The sequence below is a fragment of the Balaenoptera physalus genome (genome assembly GCF_965194825.1).
Source record: "Balaenoptera physalus genome assembly, chromosome: 10".
Classification (NCBI taxonomy): domain Eukaryota; kingdom Metazoa; phylum Chordata; class Mammalia; order Artiodactyla; family Balaenopteridae; genus Balaenoptera; species Balaenoptera physalus.
Window position 1 is genome coordinate 69,855,219 of NC_138889.1, and position 19,458 is coordinate 69,874,676.

At 41.6% G+C, this 19,458-nt stretch overlaps 1 protein-coding gene across 8 annotated transcripts in view; it reads left to right on the top strand.

The window, feature by feature from the left end:
* MICAL2 (microtubule associated monooxygenase, calponin and LIM domain containing 2) overlaps positions 1-19,458 on the top strand; it is a 231,315-nt gene that overhangs the window by 197,577 nt on the left and 14,280 nt on the right. For 5 of the 8 annotated variants that reach the window (XM_082475987.1, XM_082475988.1, XM_082475989.1 and 2 more), the window contains 2 exons: positions 12,847-12,949; positions 17,276-17,349. In XM_082475987.1, coding sequence (XP_082332113.1) covers positions 12,847-12,949; positions 17,276-17,349 — 177 coding nt within the window. The remainder of the gene's footprint in view (positions 1-12,846; positions 12,950-17,275; positions 17,350-19,458) is intronic. The other 3 variants (XM_082475982.1, XM_082475985.1, XM_082475986.1) reach the window with 1 other exon arrangement.

The following is a 19,458-nucleotide window of genomic DNA, read 5'->3' on the forward strand; positions in this document are numbered from 1 at the left end:
TACATTTAGAACAGGGTCTGGCACCAAATGCATGGTTTATAAGGACTAGCTTTATTTTTTCCAAAGTGGATGAAAGGCATAAATCTACAGATACATGGAGCCTGAGATAAAGAAATCAGGATAAATTTAAAATAATCCACACTTACCAAGGCACAATGATGTGAAAATGTAGGATACCAAAGACAGATATTAAAATGGATAAAGAGAAAAAATAATTCACTTAAGAAAGGAACTAAATTTTTACTAACAGCCCTCTTAACAGCAATAATGGATGTTAGAAGACAGTGGAATAATAATTTCAAAAGGCTGAAAAAAAAAAACCCCTTCAAGCTAGAACAGTATACCCAGAAAAACTGTATTTCAAGAGCAAGTGCACAATAAAGAAACATTCAGTTTAAAAAAAAGATTTAACTATCTACAAACAAAATTCTAGCAAATATGCTTGAAGGGAAAAAAAATAGATAAACCTAGGAGGACAATCTGAAATAGTCAAGAAGAAATGGTGAATGCAAAAAATAATAAACATGTAGGTAAAACAAATAAACATTGTCAGTATAAAATAATATGGATTTTTTCAAAGATAGAACTAAAATACCAGACTAAAATGGACATACGTCGGGAGTTGAATGATTAGAAGTGAAGTGTTCCAGGGTCCTTATGTTGTCTAAAAGGACTCTAAAATACTGATTAAGTTTAGACTTTGTTAGGGTATTAAAAATTACCTATTTAAAATTTAAGTGTAATTATGAAAAGAATAGAAAAAAATATATAACTTCAAATCAGCTAGGGAAAAACAAAGGGAGAAAAAATAAGAAAAAATAATCAACCAAACAAAACCCCCCACTGAATTCTAAATAGAAATTTAAAAGCATTTTTAAAAAGATAAAAAGCACAAAGAAAGATGGTAGAAACAAATCTAAATAGCTCAATAATAGTAGTGAAAGATAACAAACAACAATACCCAATTATATGCTATTTAGCAGGCACATATAAAACATAAATAAATAAAAGGTTTAAAGTAAAAAAAAAAAAAAATTGGCAAGTATATACTAGCAAAATAAAGCTAGGGTAATTATATTAAAAGCAGATACCTTTAATACTTGCTTTAATACCAAAACCATGATTAGCAATAAACAGGGTCACTACATAATTTTAAAATGATCAACTCACCAAGATGATATGACAGTTTTAAATGTTGTATGTACTAACTGTAATAGGCTCAAAATATATAAAACAAAAAAATGATAAAACTTCAGGGAGAAATTTCTACTATCATGGCAGGAGGTTTTAGTACATCTCTCAATGAGAGTCAAACAAAACATTACTATAAATTTGAACATTGCACTTAATAAGTTTAATTTAATGGACATGCACCCCCAAATTAGAGAATGTATATTTTTTTCAAGTTTACATGATGATTTACAAAAATTGACCATATTAGTTCATAAAGTAAATCTCAGAGAAGCCGTATTATACAGGCCACATTCTATACTACAATGTAATTAACTTAGAAATCAGTACCCAATATGTATTTTTTAAAACTATGCATTTGGAAAGTAAAAATATACATTTCTCATGGATCGAAAAAAAAATCAAATTGATATTTTTAAAAATACTTGGAAATTTAAAATGTACTAAATATGAAAAAGAAAACCATAGATCAAAACGCATGAGATGCAGTGAAAATGGTGCTTAGAGGTATCGCCTTAAATACTGTTATTAGAAAAGAAGAAAGGCTTAAAATTAATGAGCTTAGTGTCTAACTTCATTTAGAAAATGAAAAACAAAATAAACCTAAAGAAAGAAGATAATAAATATATGAGCAGTTATAAATAAAATAGAGAATAAAGATAAAACAGAGAGGATCAAGCAAGCCAAATGTTGGTTCACTGGAAAAGTTAATAAAAGACTAAAGGCAATCCTCTTAAATTGGTTTTTTAAAGTAAGAGAGAAGAAATAAATTAGGAATGAAAAGGGCAGACACAACCACAGATAAACAAAGATTCAAAAAGATAAAAGAATATAATGAACATTTAATCCAATTAATTTTAAAATTTGGCAATCTAAGGGTGACTTAACAATCATCATATTAACAAACTAAAAGGGAAAACCATATGGGCTTTTCAATAGAAGAAGAAAATATCATTTGACAAAATTCAACACTCATTTAGGATAAAAACTCTTAGCAAAAAAAGAACTTTTTATTTTGCCTTCTTGAAGCTTAATTTTTTTTTATTATATAAGTTTTGGTGTACAGCATTATAATTTGACATCTATATACACTATAGAGTTGTTACCACCACAAGTCTAGTTACCACCCATCACCATACAGTTGATCCCCTTCACCCATTTCACCCACCCCCTAACCCCTTCCTCTCAGGAAACGCTACTCTGATCTCTGTATTTATGATCTTGTTTTTGTTTTATTTTGTTTGTTCATTTTTTGTTTTTTAATTCCACATATGAGTGAAATCATATGGTATTTATCCTTCTCTGTGTGACTTATTTCACTTAGCATAATACCTTCAAGGTCTATCCATGTTGTCACAAACAGCAGGATTTCATATTCAAGTAATATTCCATTGTGTATATATACCACATTTTCTTTATGCATTCATCTATTAGTAGACACTTAGGTTGTTTCCATATCTTGTCTATTGTAAATAATGCAGCAATGAACATAAGGCTGTATATATCTTTTCAAATTGGTGTTTTTGTGTTCTTAGGATAAATACCCAGAAGTAAAATTGCTGGGTCAGAACTTTCTTAATTTGAAGGATATCTTCCAAAACCCTGTAGCAAACACCATTGTTTAATGGTAAAATATTAGAAGCATTTCTTTTAAAATCTGTGAAAAAAGAGGATGCCTGCCATCACCTCTTCTAGTCAATATTGCACAGGAGACCCTACCCGGTACAGTAAGACAAGGATAAAATGGCACAAGGTTTGGAAAGGAAGAAACAAACTTTTGTCATTTCCAGATGATAGAATTAACCACATGCAAACCCAAAGGAATGTACAGATAATTTTTTTAAATAATAAGAGCCTATATCATGTAATTGGAAATAAGATCAAAGTAGAAAAATCAATTACATTTCCATATCTCAGCATTGGTTTCTAAAAAATGAGATGACAAAGAAGATATTGCTTACATTAGCATAAAGACATGAGGTGCCTAGGAATAAATCTAACAAAAAACAAATGTGCACAACCTTTATGGAGCCAACTTTAATACTTTATTGAAAGCCACCAAAACACCCAAACATGAGAATCCCCTTGTGGTCCAGTGGTTGGGACTCCACACTTCCACTGCAGGGGGCGTGGGTTCGATCCCTGGTCAGGGAACTAAGGTCCAGCATGCTGCATGGCGTGGCCAAAACGTTAAAAAACAAACAAACAAACAAACAAAAACCCAAACATAACCTTACATATATGAAAACTTGATATAAGCCAGCAGTATCACTGAAGTTCACAGGAAGTAAGTGATTCTGGGACAACTGGTTTTCCATATAGGAAAAAAATGAAATTGAACCTTATCTTTAACCATATAATTTGGAAAATATATTTGCAACAAATATAATCAATGTCATAAAAATTAAAAACTTCAATATGAAAATGACACTTGAAAAGTTAAGAATCTTTTTGACCTCAATTTGATAGTCTATAGACACCATAAAGGAAAGGAAAAGATAAGCCACTAATTTGGAAAATACATTCGCAACAAATATAACCAAAAAAGAAAAGCCACTAATTTGGAAAATATATTTGCAACAAATATAACAAATTTTCCGTATTCCAGAATATGTAAAGAACTCTTAAAGATCAATAAGAGACAGTCAAATAACTCCATATAAAAATAGACAAATGGCATAAATATACATTTCACAGAAGAATACTCATTAGTGATTAGGAAAATGCAAATTAAGACTACAGTGAGAAACTATTTTAAACTATTAAATTACCAAAACTTATAAAATCTAATACTAAGTATTTGGCAAGGGTGAGGAACAAAGGGAGCTCTTATTCAATGTTAGTGGGAGTGTAAACAGCCACAACTCTTTGGAAAACAATTTGGCTTTATGCTGTAAAGCTGAACATTCGCATACCCTACTACTCAAGAATTTCATTCCTAAGTATATATTCCAGAGAAACTCTTGCCCACATGGATCAGAAGACATATACAAGAATGTTCATAGCAGCATCATTCGTAGTAGCAAACCGCTAAGAACAACCTAGATATCCATTAACAGGAAAATGGATAAATTGTAGAGCAGTTAACTGTGGCACATACAACTGAATATTACGTATACAGCAGTGAAAATGAATGAGCAGCATAGAGGCATTTTAGAAACATATAGAAAGAACTTAAAACGAGCAAGTTGCAGAGACCACATATAGTATGATATCATTTCAATAAAATTCAAAAGCAAGAAAAACTTTATGATGAATAGATATGTAGCTAAAAGCAAAACAAAACAAAAAGCTGTTTAATAAAGGAAGGACTAGAATTTTTGTTTTTCAGCTGCAGCCTCTGGCTCCCAGAATGGGGTCATGAGCTACCTTCCAGCATCCTGGCTTTGCCAAGACTGAATCAGGCCAGACCCCCAGTGCAGCTTTCTAGATTATCACCATCACGTGTAAGGAGCCTGCGGGAAGTCAATGTACCCAGAGCACTGGGTACAGAAGGCCTGGCTAGAGATTTAAATGAAATAGGCCTGTGGATGAGCACAGGAGCTAAGAGCCGACCAGAGGCCAGAGAACAAGAGGCAGGGGCTGAAACCCGGCCAATCTGAGGGAGATGCTTGCACACGGCTACTGAGGATTCTGGCTGTTATCACTCTACTGCCGGCTCATGCTCCAGAACATCACTGAGGGTGTTGAGGGCGTTGAGAGAATTGCAGCAAAAACCAAATTAGGACTTCTCATAGATTCTAAGGGGGCAGGAAATCATGTCTAAAGAATTAGATAGTTCTGAACCAGAGAGCAAATCAAGACCCAACATGGAAAAACCACACACCAATACACAATCAGAGAAGCATTCAGCGTTACAGACAAAAGGAAATGGTTAAAAAGCCACGACTTTAAAGAACAGATTGTTCATTTAGTCTGTTTTTCTCCATTGAGAAAAAAGTTATGGACCATTGAGTGCCAATCCCTCTAATGTAAGCAGGGACTAAGTGCTGTCAGGCTAGGTGATTTGAACTTGATTATGGGGGGTTATAGAAGAATTTCAGTAGGGAGTGACAAAGTTTGCTTTGCTTTTTTGAGAGCTCACTTAGGGACAAGTGGGTTGATTTATATGACTCCATTAATAACAAGTTGTTTTGTGTTGAGTTTTGACTACTTTATTTCACCTAAGCATGTGGAATCCTTGCATTTTGTCTAGGAAAGAGCATGATGTGAGGGCACAGGAGCAAAGGAAGAACCAGTTGACTGTGGTCACAAGCAGGGGTGGCAGTGAGGGTTAGGTAACTGGGCTATTCTATTCACAGCCAGAGGCTGCTTGCCTTCCGGCCGTGCCATTCTAGCTGCATCCTGGTTCCCAGATGTAGCAATCACATCCCTGCCCTGGAAGGGCTTGCAGTTCACCAGCAGCCATGGGACCAGCTGGAGACATGGTTGAGTACACAGTCTGTATAGGCACAGAGTCTCTAGTCTTCTTCCCAAACAAGTGCTGACGATCCAGCCAGCCATGTGACCCTTCCGTTTACATGGAGACAAAAAATATATATAATTATTTAAGAGCTTTTATTAATCTCAAGTGAAGTTACCAGATAAAGTTTAGCCATATGTAATCAAGTCAGGGATTACACCCTAGTTGAGGTTTAAAGATATACAGCAAATACTCCACATGGAACTATAGAACTAGACACTGGAAGAAACAACAGCGTGGTAATGACAATGGTACAGTTTACTGAATGTTTACTGTGTACCAGGCACCATGCTCAGCATTTTGCATGCATCATCTCATTTAATCTTCATAACCGATTTAGGAGGCAGAGACTATGATCACTCCCATTTTTCAAGAGAGGAGACTGAGGCAGAGAGATGTGAGGTTACTTGATCAAGGTCACACATTTGTAAGTGGGAGAGAAGGTCTGATCGATCTCAAAGCCCATGCCCTCTGCCACTACACTCTACTGCATCTACGGTGAGGGGCAATGCTGCTTGAGACTTCATTAGGACCTGCAAGGAACCTCTCTGGTGGGTAGCAATGAGGTGATGGAAATTTCAGTACATTGCTGAGGTTGAGAGCAAGGCAAGCCTGGGCTAGGCACAATCTGCCTGCACCCAATGCTTTGGAAAAGCAGATTCCCTAGAAATCTGCACTTGATTCCATGTTCAAAGATCCCCAAAAGTGATTTTGACTACTGAGGAAAGGAAGAGTCTAAAAAATAAACTGTAGGCTATAAAGTTGAAAATTATTCCACTCAAAAAAGTAAATTAAATTGATTGATTCAGTTCAACCTGTGTTTGTTGAGTACAGCATCAATACAAATCAATGAGGCTGCACAGGGAACTCTCTGAGGGACCAGATTTTAGAAGGACACACAAGAAAGATTGAAGAAGGGACATGGAAGGCAGGATAAAAGTCTGGCTTGAACCTGTAGGTATAATGTAGCAAAGAGGCTGAATCTGAAAGGCAACAACAAAAAATACTCTAAAGACAGCAAAACAGTGCTGTTTCTTTTGGATTAAAAACAAGGCAAGGATAGACCCAGCACTGAAGCAGATGGTATAATGTTACATGACTGGGGAGAGGCAGGGTTTTCTACTCTCCGCTTTTGTTTTCTTAACCAAGGAAAATGGTCCTCGATCTAGAAATGTTAAGCAAATATCTAGATGAGGAAATTGAATCTGAATAGGTGAGAAAAATGGGAGAGCAATGAATTCAGGTTTCTAAGCCCGGGTGAAAGATGATACGTACATACAGAGAGTGGTGTCTTTGATGTGGCATTACGAAATCAGAATTTGTTAATTGACTGAGTTAACCCCCTGGTGTTGAAATAAGTTGCAGATATACCTCAGTCTTTGAAGACTCAGGAAGAATTCCAGGACCAAAAAACTAGAGATGAGTACATTTTCTACTTTTCACATGAGAAAGAAACATGAGTTCTGATCCTTGTCAAAATTCTAGAAAGGATGGTTAAAGAAATTGTGAATATTGAGAAAGAAATTTAGAGATTACTAAGGAATCACTGGTGTTTACTTAGAAGCTTTGGAAAACAAATGTCATTTCCTTTTCTGGGTGGTGTTGTGAGGTTTGTCATGCCAATGGACAAAGCAGGCTTTGTGAAGCTTGGTTTCAGGAAATTATTTTGTTATTAAAGTTTCTTATAAGAACCTAGTGGACAAGATACAGAAATGTGGACTGGTTGGTACCGGTTGGGTGCCATGCATTTAAAGTTTATAGAACAGTTTCACCAAAGGTCTCTAATGGGCTAGATGGCTCTGTTCTTGGTCTAGTCCTATCTGATGTTTTGTTTTTCAATATAGCGTAAAGGTACAGGATGCCCTTTTTTATCGATTCCACAGAAATCCCAAATCTAGGAGAAATGTGTCAGATGGAAAAAATCGCCCAAAGATTTCCCCTTGATGGAACAAAACAAACAAGATGATAATTAACAAGACACAGATAAAGTCTTGAATTAGGTCTAGAAAAAGGTCAGTTGCACAAGTAGCACATAAAGTCATCAGACTTCACCACCCCTGGTGTGGAAAGACCAGATTCGAGTGCAAGTTAGGAAGAGCCAGGTGAAGACACTGCTGCTAAAAGGACTTCTGCAATCCCAGGGCACAGGGTGAAGGTGCAAGGGCGTCTCTCCGCTCGGGGTTGTTTGATTCCGGACTCTCCTTAAGATGTGTCCTGGGAAATTAGAGGGCAAACAGAGGTGGGTAGCTCTTTTATGACAAAATGATAAATGACCTGGAGGTACTGACTCTGAAATAAGAACACTTCAGTGTATCATGAGACCTGCCTTCAAATATCTGGATGTCTTTCATGAAAGTATAGAGTTACTGTTCTCTATTTTCCTCGAGAGGACACAACTGGACTCATTGGCTTGCAGCCAACCCATCAAAGATCAATAGAAGGAAGTTTTCAATACTTAAGCGTACACAGCCCTGCAGTGGGCTTCTTGGACAGCAGGGAATTCTACCATCCTTGGAGAATTATAGTAGAATCTGGAGTGGGAGGGAGGTAGAGGGAATTCCTATGTGCCTCCATGGCTGGGAGAGATGACCCCTAAGTGTTCTCCCATCATGTATATGATTTGAATAATGACCGTTACCATTTATTGAGCTTATACTAAGTGGCAGGGCCAGGCTAAGGTCTTTGTGTGCACGATCCCACTGCATCTTTATAACAAATGAGGAGACTGAGGCTCAGGGAGGCTATTAAGAGCTTAAACCCACACAGTGATAGGTCAAAGAATGGAAGTTTGATCCCAAGCCTGAGTTTAAAGTATACGCTCTTAATTTCTATGTTATATATGATCTCCAGTCTATATACTTCATTCTTTCATTCAGCAACTATGCCCTGGAATGCCTTGTTCTTCACCTCCTCCTGCCTCTCACTCATCCACTTAAGCTGAGCTCACCTACTGCCTCCTCTCTGAGGTTTCCCCACTTCCTCCACACAAGATGAATTGCTTCCCTCCTGTGTTGCATGGCAGGGGGCACATTGTATCCTATTTGCCTGTGCAGTGTTGGTTTTCCTACTGGACTGCAAGCTCCCAGCTTCCTGAACAGCTAGAACCAGTACTTATTCATCCCTGTCCCTCAGCACCACAAACAATGCTCAGAAGATGTTGGTACTCAACAGGTTTATAAGTTAGTCCATTCATCCATCCATTCATTCATTCAAGAAACCTAAGAAAGAATAACATCTTATTTATTTCTTTTTTTTATTGGAGTATAATTGCTTTACAATGTTGTGTTAGTTTCTGCTGTACAATGAAGTGAATCAGCGATATGTATACATATATCCCCTCCCTCATGGACCTCCCTCCCACCCCACCCCCCCATCCCACCCATCTAGATCATCACAGAGCACCAAGCTGAGCTTCCTGTGCTTTATAGCTTATTCCCGCTAGCTATCTATAAGGAGGCAAGAACTTACAATGGAGAAAAGGCAGCCTCTTCAATAAGTGGTGCTGGGAAAACTGGATGGCAACATGTAAAAGAATGAAATTAGAACACTACCTAACGCCATACACAAAAATAGACTCAAAATGGATTAAAGACCTAAATGTAAGACCGGACACTATAAAACTCTTAGAGGGAAACATAGGAAGAACCTCTTTGACATAAACCACAGCAAGATCTTTTTTGACCCACCTCGTAGAAAAATGAAAATAAAAACAAAAATGAACAAATGGGACCTAATGAAACTTAAAAGCTTTTGCACAGCAAAGGAAACCATAAACAAGATGAAAAGACAACCTTCAGAATGGGAGAAAATATTTGCAAACGAAGCAACGGACAAAGGACTAATCTCCAAAATATACAAATGGCTCATGGAGTTCAATATTAAAAAAACAAACAACCCAATTTAAAAATGGGCAGAAGACCTAAATAGACATTTCACCAAAGAAGACATACAGATGGCCAAGAGGAACATGAAAAGATGCTCAACATCACTAATTATTAGAGAAATGCAAATCAAAACTACAATGAGGTATCACCTCACACCAGTCAGAATGGCCATCATCAAAAAATCTACACACAATAAATGCTGGAGAGGGTATGGAGAGAAGGGAACCTTTTTGCACTGTTGGTGGGAATGTAGATTGATACAGCCACCGTGGAGAACAGTATGGAGGTTCCTTAAAAAACTAAAAATAGAACTACCATATGACCCAACAATCCCACTACTGGGCATATACCCTGAGAAAACCATAATTCAAAAGGATACATGTGCCCCAGTGTTCATTGCAGCACTATTTACAGTAGCCGGGACATGGAAACAACCTAAATGTCCAACAACAGATGAATGGATGAAGAAGATGTGGTAAATATATACAATGGAATGTTACTCAGCCATAAAAAAGAATGAAATTGGGTCATTTGTAGAGATGTGGATGGACCTAGAGACTGTCATACAGAGTGAAGTAAGCCAGAAAGAGAAAAACAAATATCGTATATTAATGCATATATGTGGAATTTAGAAAAATGGTACAGATGAACCTATTTGCATGACAGGACTAGAGACGTAGATGGTAGAGAATGGACATGTGGACACAGAGGGGGAAGGGGAGGGTGGGACGAATTGGGAGATCAGGTTGGACATATATACACTACCATTCGTAAAATAGATAGCTAGTGGGAACAAGCTATAAAGCACAGGAAGCTCAACTTGGTGCTGTGTAACATCTTATGTATTTCTCTCCCCCTTTTAATCCTTCCTGCATGAAACTCCAGGTATCATTCTCCTACTCAACCACCTTCAGTGTCCCTTTGTATCTACAGCATTAAGTACAAGAGCCTTAGCATGGCTAAGGGGCCTCTATTATATGTAGATTTTCATACACTCCAAGGTCTCATCGTCCTCCCCTCCGTGTCCCCTTAGCCCTTCCCGATCTCTGTCTCCACCATCTTCTATCCTATCCCCTAGTCTTTGCTCATATTGTTCCCTCTTCTTGGAATATCCTCTCCCACCCTCATTATTTCCTCTCAAAGTATTATCCATTCTTCAACATCCCAGTTCAGACATCACCTCCTCCCAGGAAGCCCACCCTCACACCCTGACCAGGAAAAGCCTCCCTTCTCTGTATTCCCAGTCCTTTTTTGCTGCTTTGTTGTGGTGACAGTTTTCTAATATTCTACTTTATTTTAGCTTTTTGGTCCATCTGATCCAAAAGATTATCTAACAATACCCTTTTCAGCAGGCACTATGCCTTACTATCTCCAAAATTCTTGTGATCTGTAGCATTATCTATCACTGTATCCCCAGTACCTAAGGCAATACCTGACACCTAGTCCATAAATAGGTGTTATTGAATGAGTGAATGAATGGATGAATGAATTCATCAGAAGTTCTGCATTGTAGCATCAGTTTGCACATTAACTATATATATAATTTGGGACATTTCATATCAATTGCTCTGGACCCCAGTTTCCATATCAATAAAAGGGTGTTCAAGGAGACAGGAAGAAAGGGTACTCATTTTTATGGATGACTTTGCTGTGTGCAAGGCAATGTGCTAGGAGCGTTATTTACCTTACAGGCCTAAGGGAGGGAGGGAGGGATGAGGATGGGGGAGGGGTATACAAGCAGTGAAGAGTATGGGCTTAGGATAAGGCTTCCTTGAACTCAAGCCCTAGCTCTGCTACTTACTAAATGTGAGCTTGGGCAAGTTATTCTAATCTTTTAAACCTCTGTTTCTTCAGCCATCAGGTGGTGATAATAAGAGAACCTACTGGTGAGTTTGTTGTGAGGACTCAGTGAGGTGTTGAATATAAGGTACTTAGCCCATCGACTGGCACGTAACCCTGAATTATAAACAGCAGCTCATTATTATTATTCTATTACTTGTATGTCTTCTTGTTCAGTTTACCCCATGAAGAAGCAGAGGTTCTGAGAGGTTAAACTACTTGCCCAAGGTCACATCTTCTGTCTGCCCTGTTTTCCTCTCCACCTACGGGACCCTTCAGGATAAATCCTTCGAGAATGGCCATGAGCTTTGCAACACAGCCTGTGTTCCCATTTCAGGGTGAAATACTAGAAAGCCGCCCCATGTTGCTGCTTCTCAAACATGCCCAGATTTTAGCATTCTATTATCTAAACATTTAGCATCTAACACTGAATATCTCAAAGCAGGGTCAATTTTCTCATGGTTATTCTTCTGTTTAATAAAGGAAGAAAGGTCATAACCTAAGTTGTAAGAGTGAACGGATATAACTTTTTCCCTACGAGATTCAAAGCTAATACCTTTTTCTCCCCCATCATTTGGCTTTGTGCAAAAAATCAAAATGCCAATTACTGCTCCTCTGTGACTAAATGAAGTGTGAGCTTCCCTGCCCCATAAAGGGAGCCACACCCCACCTGGACACTCAGTAGGCATTTGATTCAGAAGAAGAGAAGGAGATAGTAACCATCAGGGTTACAAGGGTTTTCTTCGATGGAGGATGTGATGCACAAATGTATAGAAGTTTTCTTTTTTTTAATAAATTTATTTATTTTATTATTTTATTTTATTTATTTATTGTTTCTGGCTACATTGGGTCTTCGTTGCTGCACACGGGCTTTCTCTAGTTGCGGTGAGCGGGGGCTACTCTTCGTTGCGGTGAGCGGGCTTCTCATTGCGGTGGCTTCTTTTGTTGCGGAGCACGGGCTCTAGGCTCACGGCCTTCAGTAGTTGTGGCACGTGGGCTCAGTAGTGGTGGCTCGTGGGCTCTAGAGCACAGGCTCAGTAGTTGTGGCTCACGGGCTTAGCTGCTCCGCGGCATGTGGGATCTTCCCGGACCAGGGATCAAACCCGTGTCCCCCGCACTGGCAGGCAGATTCTCAACCACTGCACCACCAGGGAAGCCCTGTATAGAAGTTTTATGGAGGACATACAAATAGGCAGGAGAGGGATCATTAGTGGTAGGCCATTGTCAAGGGTATATGGCCCATGGAGCTGAAGTATTCATGCCCTAAATGTCCAGGAGGACCTCCCCCAGAGCATGCACAGGTGGGTTTTATTTATCACACCCATGATCTCGAGGCATCAACAGACCATCAGGGGGCTGCGCCTGCAGAGCCCTTTTTGCTACAAACATGGCCCCCTAAAGTAGCTCCAAAGCAGTTTGATCATGGGAAGAGAAATGCCAATCTAACCCATTTGCCGTTGATTTCTTAAGCAGATTCAGGCACACAGGATGAAGCACAGCTTTTGCAGGAATGGTTTAAGCTGGTTCTGGAGAAGAATAAATTAATGCGATATGAGTCGGAGTTACTGATCATGTAAGTAAGGCAACACAGATAACAGTGAGGCCTAAAAGCAAAGGGGCGGGAGTGGGGTGGCCCACCCTCCTAGGTTGAAGTCTCAGGATTTTTTCTTCTTGTGCATACAGAATTGTGATTGAGACAAATTGACATTTGATGTCTTGCATATCATGCTGGCATTAGTGCAGAGAATCTTCAATTGTCTATTCTCTGCTGTGGAGTCCTATGGCTAAAATGATTTCAGGTAATGGGTCTGGAGCTGGAGGGCATTTGGATAAGACACTTTCAATCCATCCCTGTCCCCCACACCAGGGGGGACCCACTTGCAGTCACACATCTGCAATGGGGAAGTATGTGTCTGGCTTCTGTGTGTGAATCATGGAAAGGGCTTGCTGAAATCGCCTGACCACTTCCTTGTGGCTTTAATGGATTGAAGGTGGAGATCAGTCTGGCTGTCCTCTGAATGAGAGGTTGCAGTCTGGCTGGGAGATCGGAAAGTAGAGATGGATCTTACTCTGAAAATGTTGAAGGTCATTCTACCTGTCACCATTCTGGAGGGAAAGGAAGTAACATTTAATATAAACTGACTAAGCACCACAAGTTGTACTGGGTGCTTTCACTTATGCTGTCTTATTTCACTTTCACCCCAACCCTGAGAGTTAATTTTGGGTGTCTTTGAAGGGGTCTAATAAAATTCTTTTCTCTGCCTGGGTTCTGAGCCGGGTGAGAAATAAGACAATTGGGTCAATAGTTGACCCAGAATATCAAAATAAAGTGTTTATTACTGATTATGGCTAGCTCGGCTAAATATGAGAGCCCAAGTGGGCTTGCTAACTATATTCATTTCCTACAGCTGGACTAATATATTATCACAAACGGGGTGGCTTACAATAAGAGAAATGTATTCTCTCTCAGTTCTGGAAGACAGTCTGCAATCGAGGTGTTAGGAAGGCCATGCTCCCTTCACAGCCTCTGGGGGAGAATTCTTCCTTGCCTCTTCCAGCTTCACGTGCCTCCAGGCATCCCTTGGCTTGTGACTGCATCACTCCAATCTCTCCCTCTGTCTTCATGCAGCCTTCTCTGTGTGTCCATGTCTTCTATTCTGTCTCTTGTAAGGACACTTGTCACTGGGTTTAGAGCCCACTGGCATAATCCAGAATATTCTTATCTCAAGGTTCTTAACTTAATTACATCCACAAAGACCCTTTTTCAAATAAGGTCACATTCAAAGGTTCCAGGGGTTAGGATGTGGACATATCTTTTGGGAGTTCACCATGCAACCTACTATACTACCCAACCCCAGAATTAGACACACTCAGTTACCTAGTCACAAAAGGTAGTGAATCACTTGCTTCTTAGGGGTAAGGCTTTTACCCTAGACCAGTGGGTCTCACCTGGGGACAATTTCCATCTCACTTCCTCCTTCCAGGGCTATTTGGCAATGTCTGAAGGCATTTTTGTCTATAGCAACTGGGAGGTGCTAGTGATATCTAGTGCGGAGAGGCCAAGGGTGCTACTGAACATTCTACAATGCACAGGGCACCCCGCTTCCCTCACCAACAAAGAATTACCCAGCCCAAAATGTCAATAGTGTCAAGATTGAGAAATCTTGCCCTAGACCCATAGCAAGGCTCAGAGTAACAGAGAACACATGTTTGCTGCAGGCAGGCTGATCCCCAGGGAGAAAGGGTGTGAGCTGAGTTCCCCTAGTCTGTTCTTCCCAAATTTACCTCCCCTGGGGTGAGAGTGAGTATAAGCGTGAAAGTGGAGAGAAGAAGCCAGGAATTATATTCCTTGAGCTCCACTGACATGAAGGAAATGCCAGGAATGGGGAAGAAGGGCTCATCTGTAGCAATTACTTTTATTATTACTATTTTTTTAAATTGATGTACATGCTGAGACTCAAAACAACTAAGTAATTTGTCCATCTCCGCCTGACTACAAAGCCCTTTTTATACAACCGTATCGTCTGCCTTTGGTCCAGGTCTGAATTGTAAAGTTCATTAACAAAAAAGTATCAAGCGCATTCCATGTGCTAGGAAATGTGCTGGATACTGTGGAAGTAGAGATGAATCAGGCCATAGTCCCTATCTTCGAGGATCTCATGGTTTCAGGGGAGACAGACACGCAAGCACACAGCATGAGAGGGATGAGAAAACATAGCAAGCGCTCCACGGAGGTTTGTAGGAGGAACAGTCAGTGCACAGGCCCTCCCGGCGAAGGGCAGGTGTGTAGTGACCGCTCAGTGACTGTGGCTTCCCTCGTTGGTACACTGTCAGAGGGAACTTTCTCCTCCACCCGAGGCCAAGGAGGAGAACTCGGACGTGTGACCTAGACAAAGGCAGGTGGGAGCTCTGGTAAAGGATAGGTTTTAGTTTGGAGAACGACCTGGCTGAACCAGGAGAAACGTCTTACACGGGTGTGTCATTTGGGGTCCCTTGGGAAAGCAGATGCCAAGACAGAATTAGAAGTACGAGAGATGTATTGGGAGAAAGGAGAAAGGGAGTGGGAGTGAGAGGGAAGTCTTCAGACCGCATACAGTCCTGACACCTGTAAAAGGAGAGGAGGGGGAATGAGGATTGGCAGGAGGAGCCACAGACTGCAGTGCAGCCCTGCGAAAATCTGAGCCGGGCGAAGGGAGCCCCAGAGCAAAGACTGCCCATCCGAGGAGTCCGAAGCGGGGCGGAAATGGCCCAGCTCCAGCACCGCCACTGTGCTCGCTCACTGGCTGGAGCTGCTCAGGGACAGTGTGGCCTCAGCACAACAGCGAAGTGGATTCTGCTGCAGCAGTCAGCTCACTACACGCTACACTCCTTCCAGAGTTCTCTCTTAAAGGAAGATCTGAGAGGTGCGTTTCCATTGGCTACCAGAGTGGGCCAAGGGAAGCTGAGTGTCAATAACAAAAGGGAGAGTATTGAACAAAGCGTGGACCTTGGCCCACGTAAGAGCAGAAGTAGTAAAAATAACGACAGGGACAACAGGGTGTAGTAAAGTGACCCAAAGCTCTAGCAGATACCCATGCAGCCTGCAGGTGGGGCTGGAAGGGAAGGCCCCCCTCCACGTCAAACCCAGGGACCTAGACTCAGCCCTCACCCTCTTCAGTGTCTCTGTAGCACTGGACACCCTTGATCTCTCTCTCTTCTCTCCTAAAACTTTCCTCTCTTGGCTTCTGTGATGCTGCGTTTCTTGTTTACCCTTCCAACCTTTTGCTTGCTTCTTCCCTGGCTCTACCTCTTTGGTTTGGCTTCTAAATGTAGGTGTTCCCAAGGTCCTGTCTTCAAACCTTTTTGTCCTCTATAGCAGGGGTCCCCAACCCCCCGGGCTGTGGACCGGTACTGGTCCGTGGCCTGTTAGGAACCGGGCTGCACTGCAGGCAGGAGGTGAGTGGTGGGTGAGCGAGCGAAGCTTCATCTGCCACTTCTCATCGCTCCCCATCACTCACATTACTGCCTGAACCTTCCCCCCCTCCCCTGGCCCCCACTCCTGTCCGTGGAAAACTTGTCTTCCACGAAACTGGTCCCTGGTGCCAAAAAGGTTGGGGACCGCTGCTCTATAGCCTCCCTTTTAGAGATTACGTGACTTCACCTATCACCTCTGACCCCTGCCTCATCCATTTGTGGTCCTCGTTTCTCCTGAGAACGCCAGACCTGCACTCCCAAAGGTTTGCGGAACCTCCACATTACCACACGGCCCAGCGTGTGGGAAGCTTACACACATACTCTGACATACATGGGCTGTCCCCAGGCATGGAAAGGTCATGAAGTTCTGTCTGAGCTTCACCGAAAGCTAACTTCACTTCTTGACTTTGCTGTTCTGTCGGTGGACACACTGAGTCCCCAGCACTCCAGCTTGACTCCTCCAAAACGTCGCTGATTCTTCTTCCCACATCACTTACAACCAGATGGATAGTTGTCTGAGCATTCTGCCTCCACCCGGACAAAATGTCTCACTCCCGTTTCCTCCTTGTTTTCTTGTTTACCACAGTCAGAGATCTGGGAGTTGTTAGAGGTGATACTTGAAGTCACGTTGCCCCTAAAAGAGAGAAGAGTTTCAGATTGTCATTGCTTCTACTGTTCAAGTCATTTCTTCACGATCCAGTCCTGGGTGGCCTTCCAAAAGCTTGCTGAGGGCACATTACAACCTTCAGCTGCTCCCCATCGTCTCTTGGGTTCAGCATATCTCAGCAGCAGTAGCAGCAGCAAAACTTTCAGTTTAGAGATATTCCAAGACCCCAGTCTTAATAAGGAAAAAAGAACGCAGTCGCTATGGTCAATGGGTTTGTTAGTCACTATTTCTACACAGATCTCCAGTATTTACAAAGTTTGAACATTCTCTCATCCCCAGGGCCCGAGAACTAGAATTAGAAGATCATCAAAGCAGACTGGAGCAGAAATTAAGAGAAAAAATGCTCAAGGAGGGTGAGTATGGTGATATGTTTGGGGCCTTTGTTAAAGACGTTTTCCCCCATGAAGACACTTGACCAGAACATGCTGCACATTGCAGAGTGGAGCGCTCTTCCTGCCTGGTGTCACCAGCCTGGAAGTCAGAGGGGGCACAAAGCCAGCCTTCCTCTGCCCCCACCAGAGCACAGCAAGTCCGTCTTAGCTTCATTCGCTGGGGCCGTGAGAGCAACATTTAGCTCCATCCCATGTGCTAATAGGAACAAAGTCATTTAGTCATGCATTCATTCACTTATCCATCCATTCATTTAACAAATATTTGTTGAGAATCTAGAGTGGGCCTGGCAGATGGAGAAGAGCAGCCCTGCCCTGTGGCCTCACTCGGGAGACTGACGCCCAGACCAGTAGTTATGACACAGTGAGATGAGGGTCATGACTTACGTGCTTTGGGAGCACAGAGGAAGGCAGGCCTGGTTCTGCCAGGCACTGGGGAATGTAAAGGAATGAAGGAAGCATCCTTCCCACCACGGGCTGGGCCAGGGCATCACACATGAGAAAATTATTTCCACCATAAAGGAGGGAGAGTTGAGATAAACTTAATCGACACCATACACTGATATATGCATTCATAGGCTCCAGCCTGCGAGGCATATTCACTCTGTTCTGTGCCTGTATGTTTGTGGGGCCAGATCCGTGCATGGCTTTCCTACATTTAGACCTAAGTCTGAAAGAGCAAGTTAAATCATTTCTGTATACCTCATGGACTGAGCATTGCACCTACCTCTGGGTTACCTGCTTCAGAGCAAGCCCTTAGTAAATATGAGACATTATCATCATGATCATTCTTATTTAGGTATTTTATCGCCATTTTACAGATTAGAAAACTGAGTCTCTGAGAACTTAAAAAGCATGCTCAACGTAAATGATGGGTCTAACACTTGGGAACAGATCATCACAGACTCGGGGTCTCCTGTTCTTTCTTTGTAGATTGTTTCTTTACAGCAGTAGAAAACTGTTTCTAACAAAATCCTTAGAGAACTGCTCTGTACAGAATGGATAAAAGTGGCATACATCATCTTTTATTCGTCAGAAGGGGCTCAGATGGTTCCATCATTGACAAACCAAAACTGAGAGAGGAATTTCAATTTTTCTGTGTTGATAATCAAATAAGGGGCATGAATACTGAAGTGTACCTAAATTAACAAACCATACTATATAACTAATATCTCACTTATACATCTCATAAAAATTTTAATTTGCTCCATTTCAGGGTGGTAAAATACATACCACCAAAGACTCCATTAGTCACTTTTGAATCTTTTTTTTTTTTTTTTTTTTAATTCTTACTAAGGAATGATGGTCATACATCTTCTCACTCTTCTGGGGTGTACAAAAAAATATAGCTTCTTCATTTTGCCTTGTCATCTTGCGCGAAACCTTCATACCACTAGTTATCAAGAAGAAAAGGAAGGGAGGAAGAAAGGGAGGAAGGGAGGAAGGAAGGAAGGGAGGAAGGGAGGAAGGGAGGAAGGGAGGAAGGAAGGAAAGGAGGAAGGGAGGAAGGGAGGGAGGGAGGGAGGGAGGGAGGAAAGGGAACTTTTTTTATCCCTCTCTGGTAAACTTAGTCTGATGCAATAATTTAGGCTGATGCAGTCCCTCTAGGAAATGCTCAGTCTTTTGGGGATGAAATGTTCAGTCTTGCAGATTGCCACCCCTTCCATCTGCTTGATTCTTAAGGTGACCTCCAGGTAATGGCGAGAGGCAGGTTTGTGTGACTTCACAGCACTGGAAATCTGTGTGGGTTTCTCTGACTCACTGACCCCCACATAGCTATCTCCTGTCATCAGGCTGCCACTGTCTCTGCTGGCATTTGCAGCTGAGGTGTGTGGCTGGCCTGACCCATGGCCTGGCCATTCTCTCAGTGTGCCTGGAGCCTCACTCCTGGCCTCGCTCAGCCTCACCTCAGCACACCCTCCACTCAGCCCGGCCAGACAGTCTCCACTGTAGGAGGGAGTCTCCATCCCTCATCATGGGGAGCCCCGTGGCAGGCCCAGTGGCCGGCTCCCTTTGCATCTCTGGGGCAAGTGGACTTTTCTAGGCTCTACCAATGTGTGCCACACACAGCAG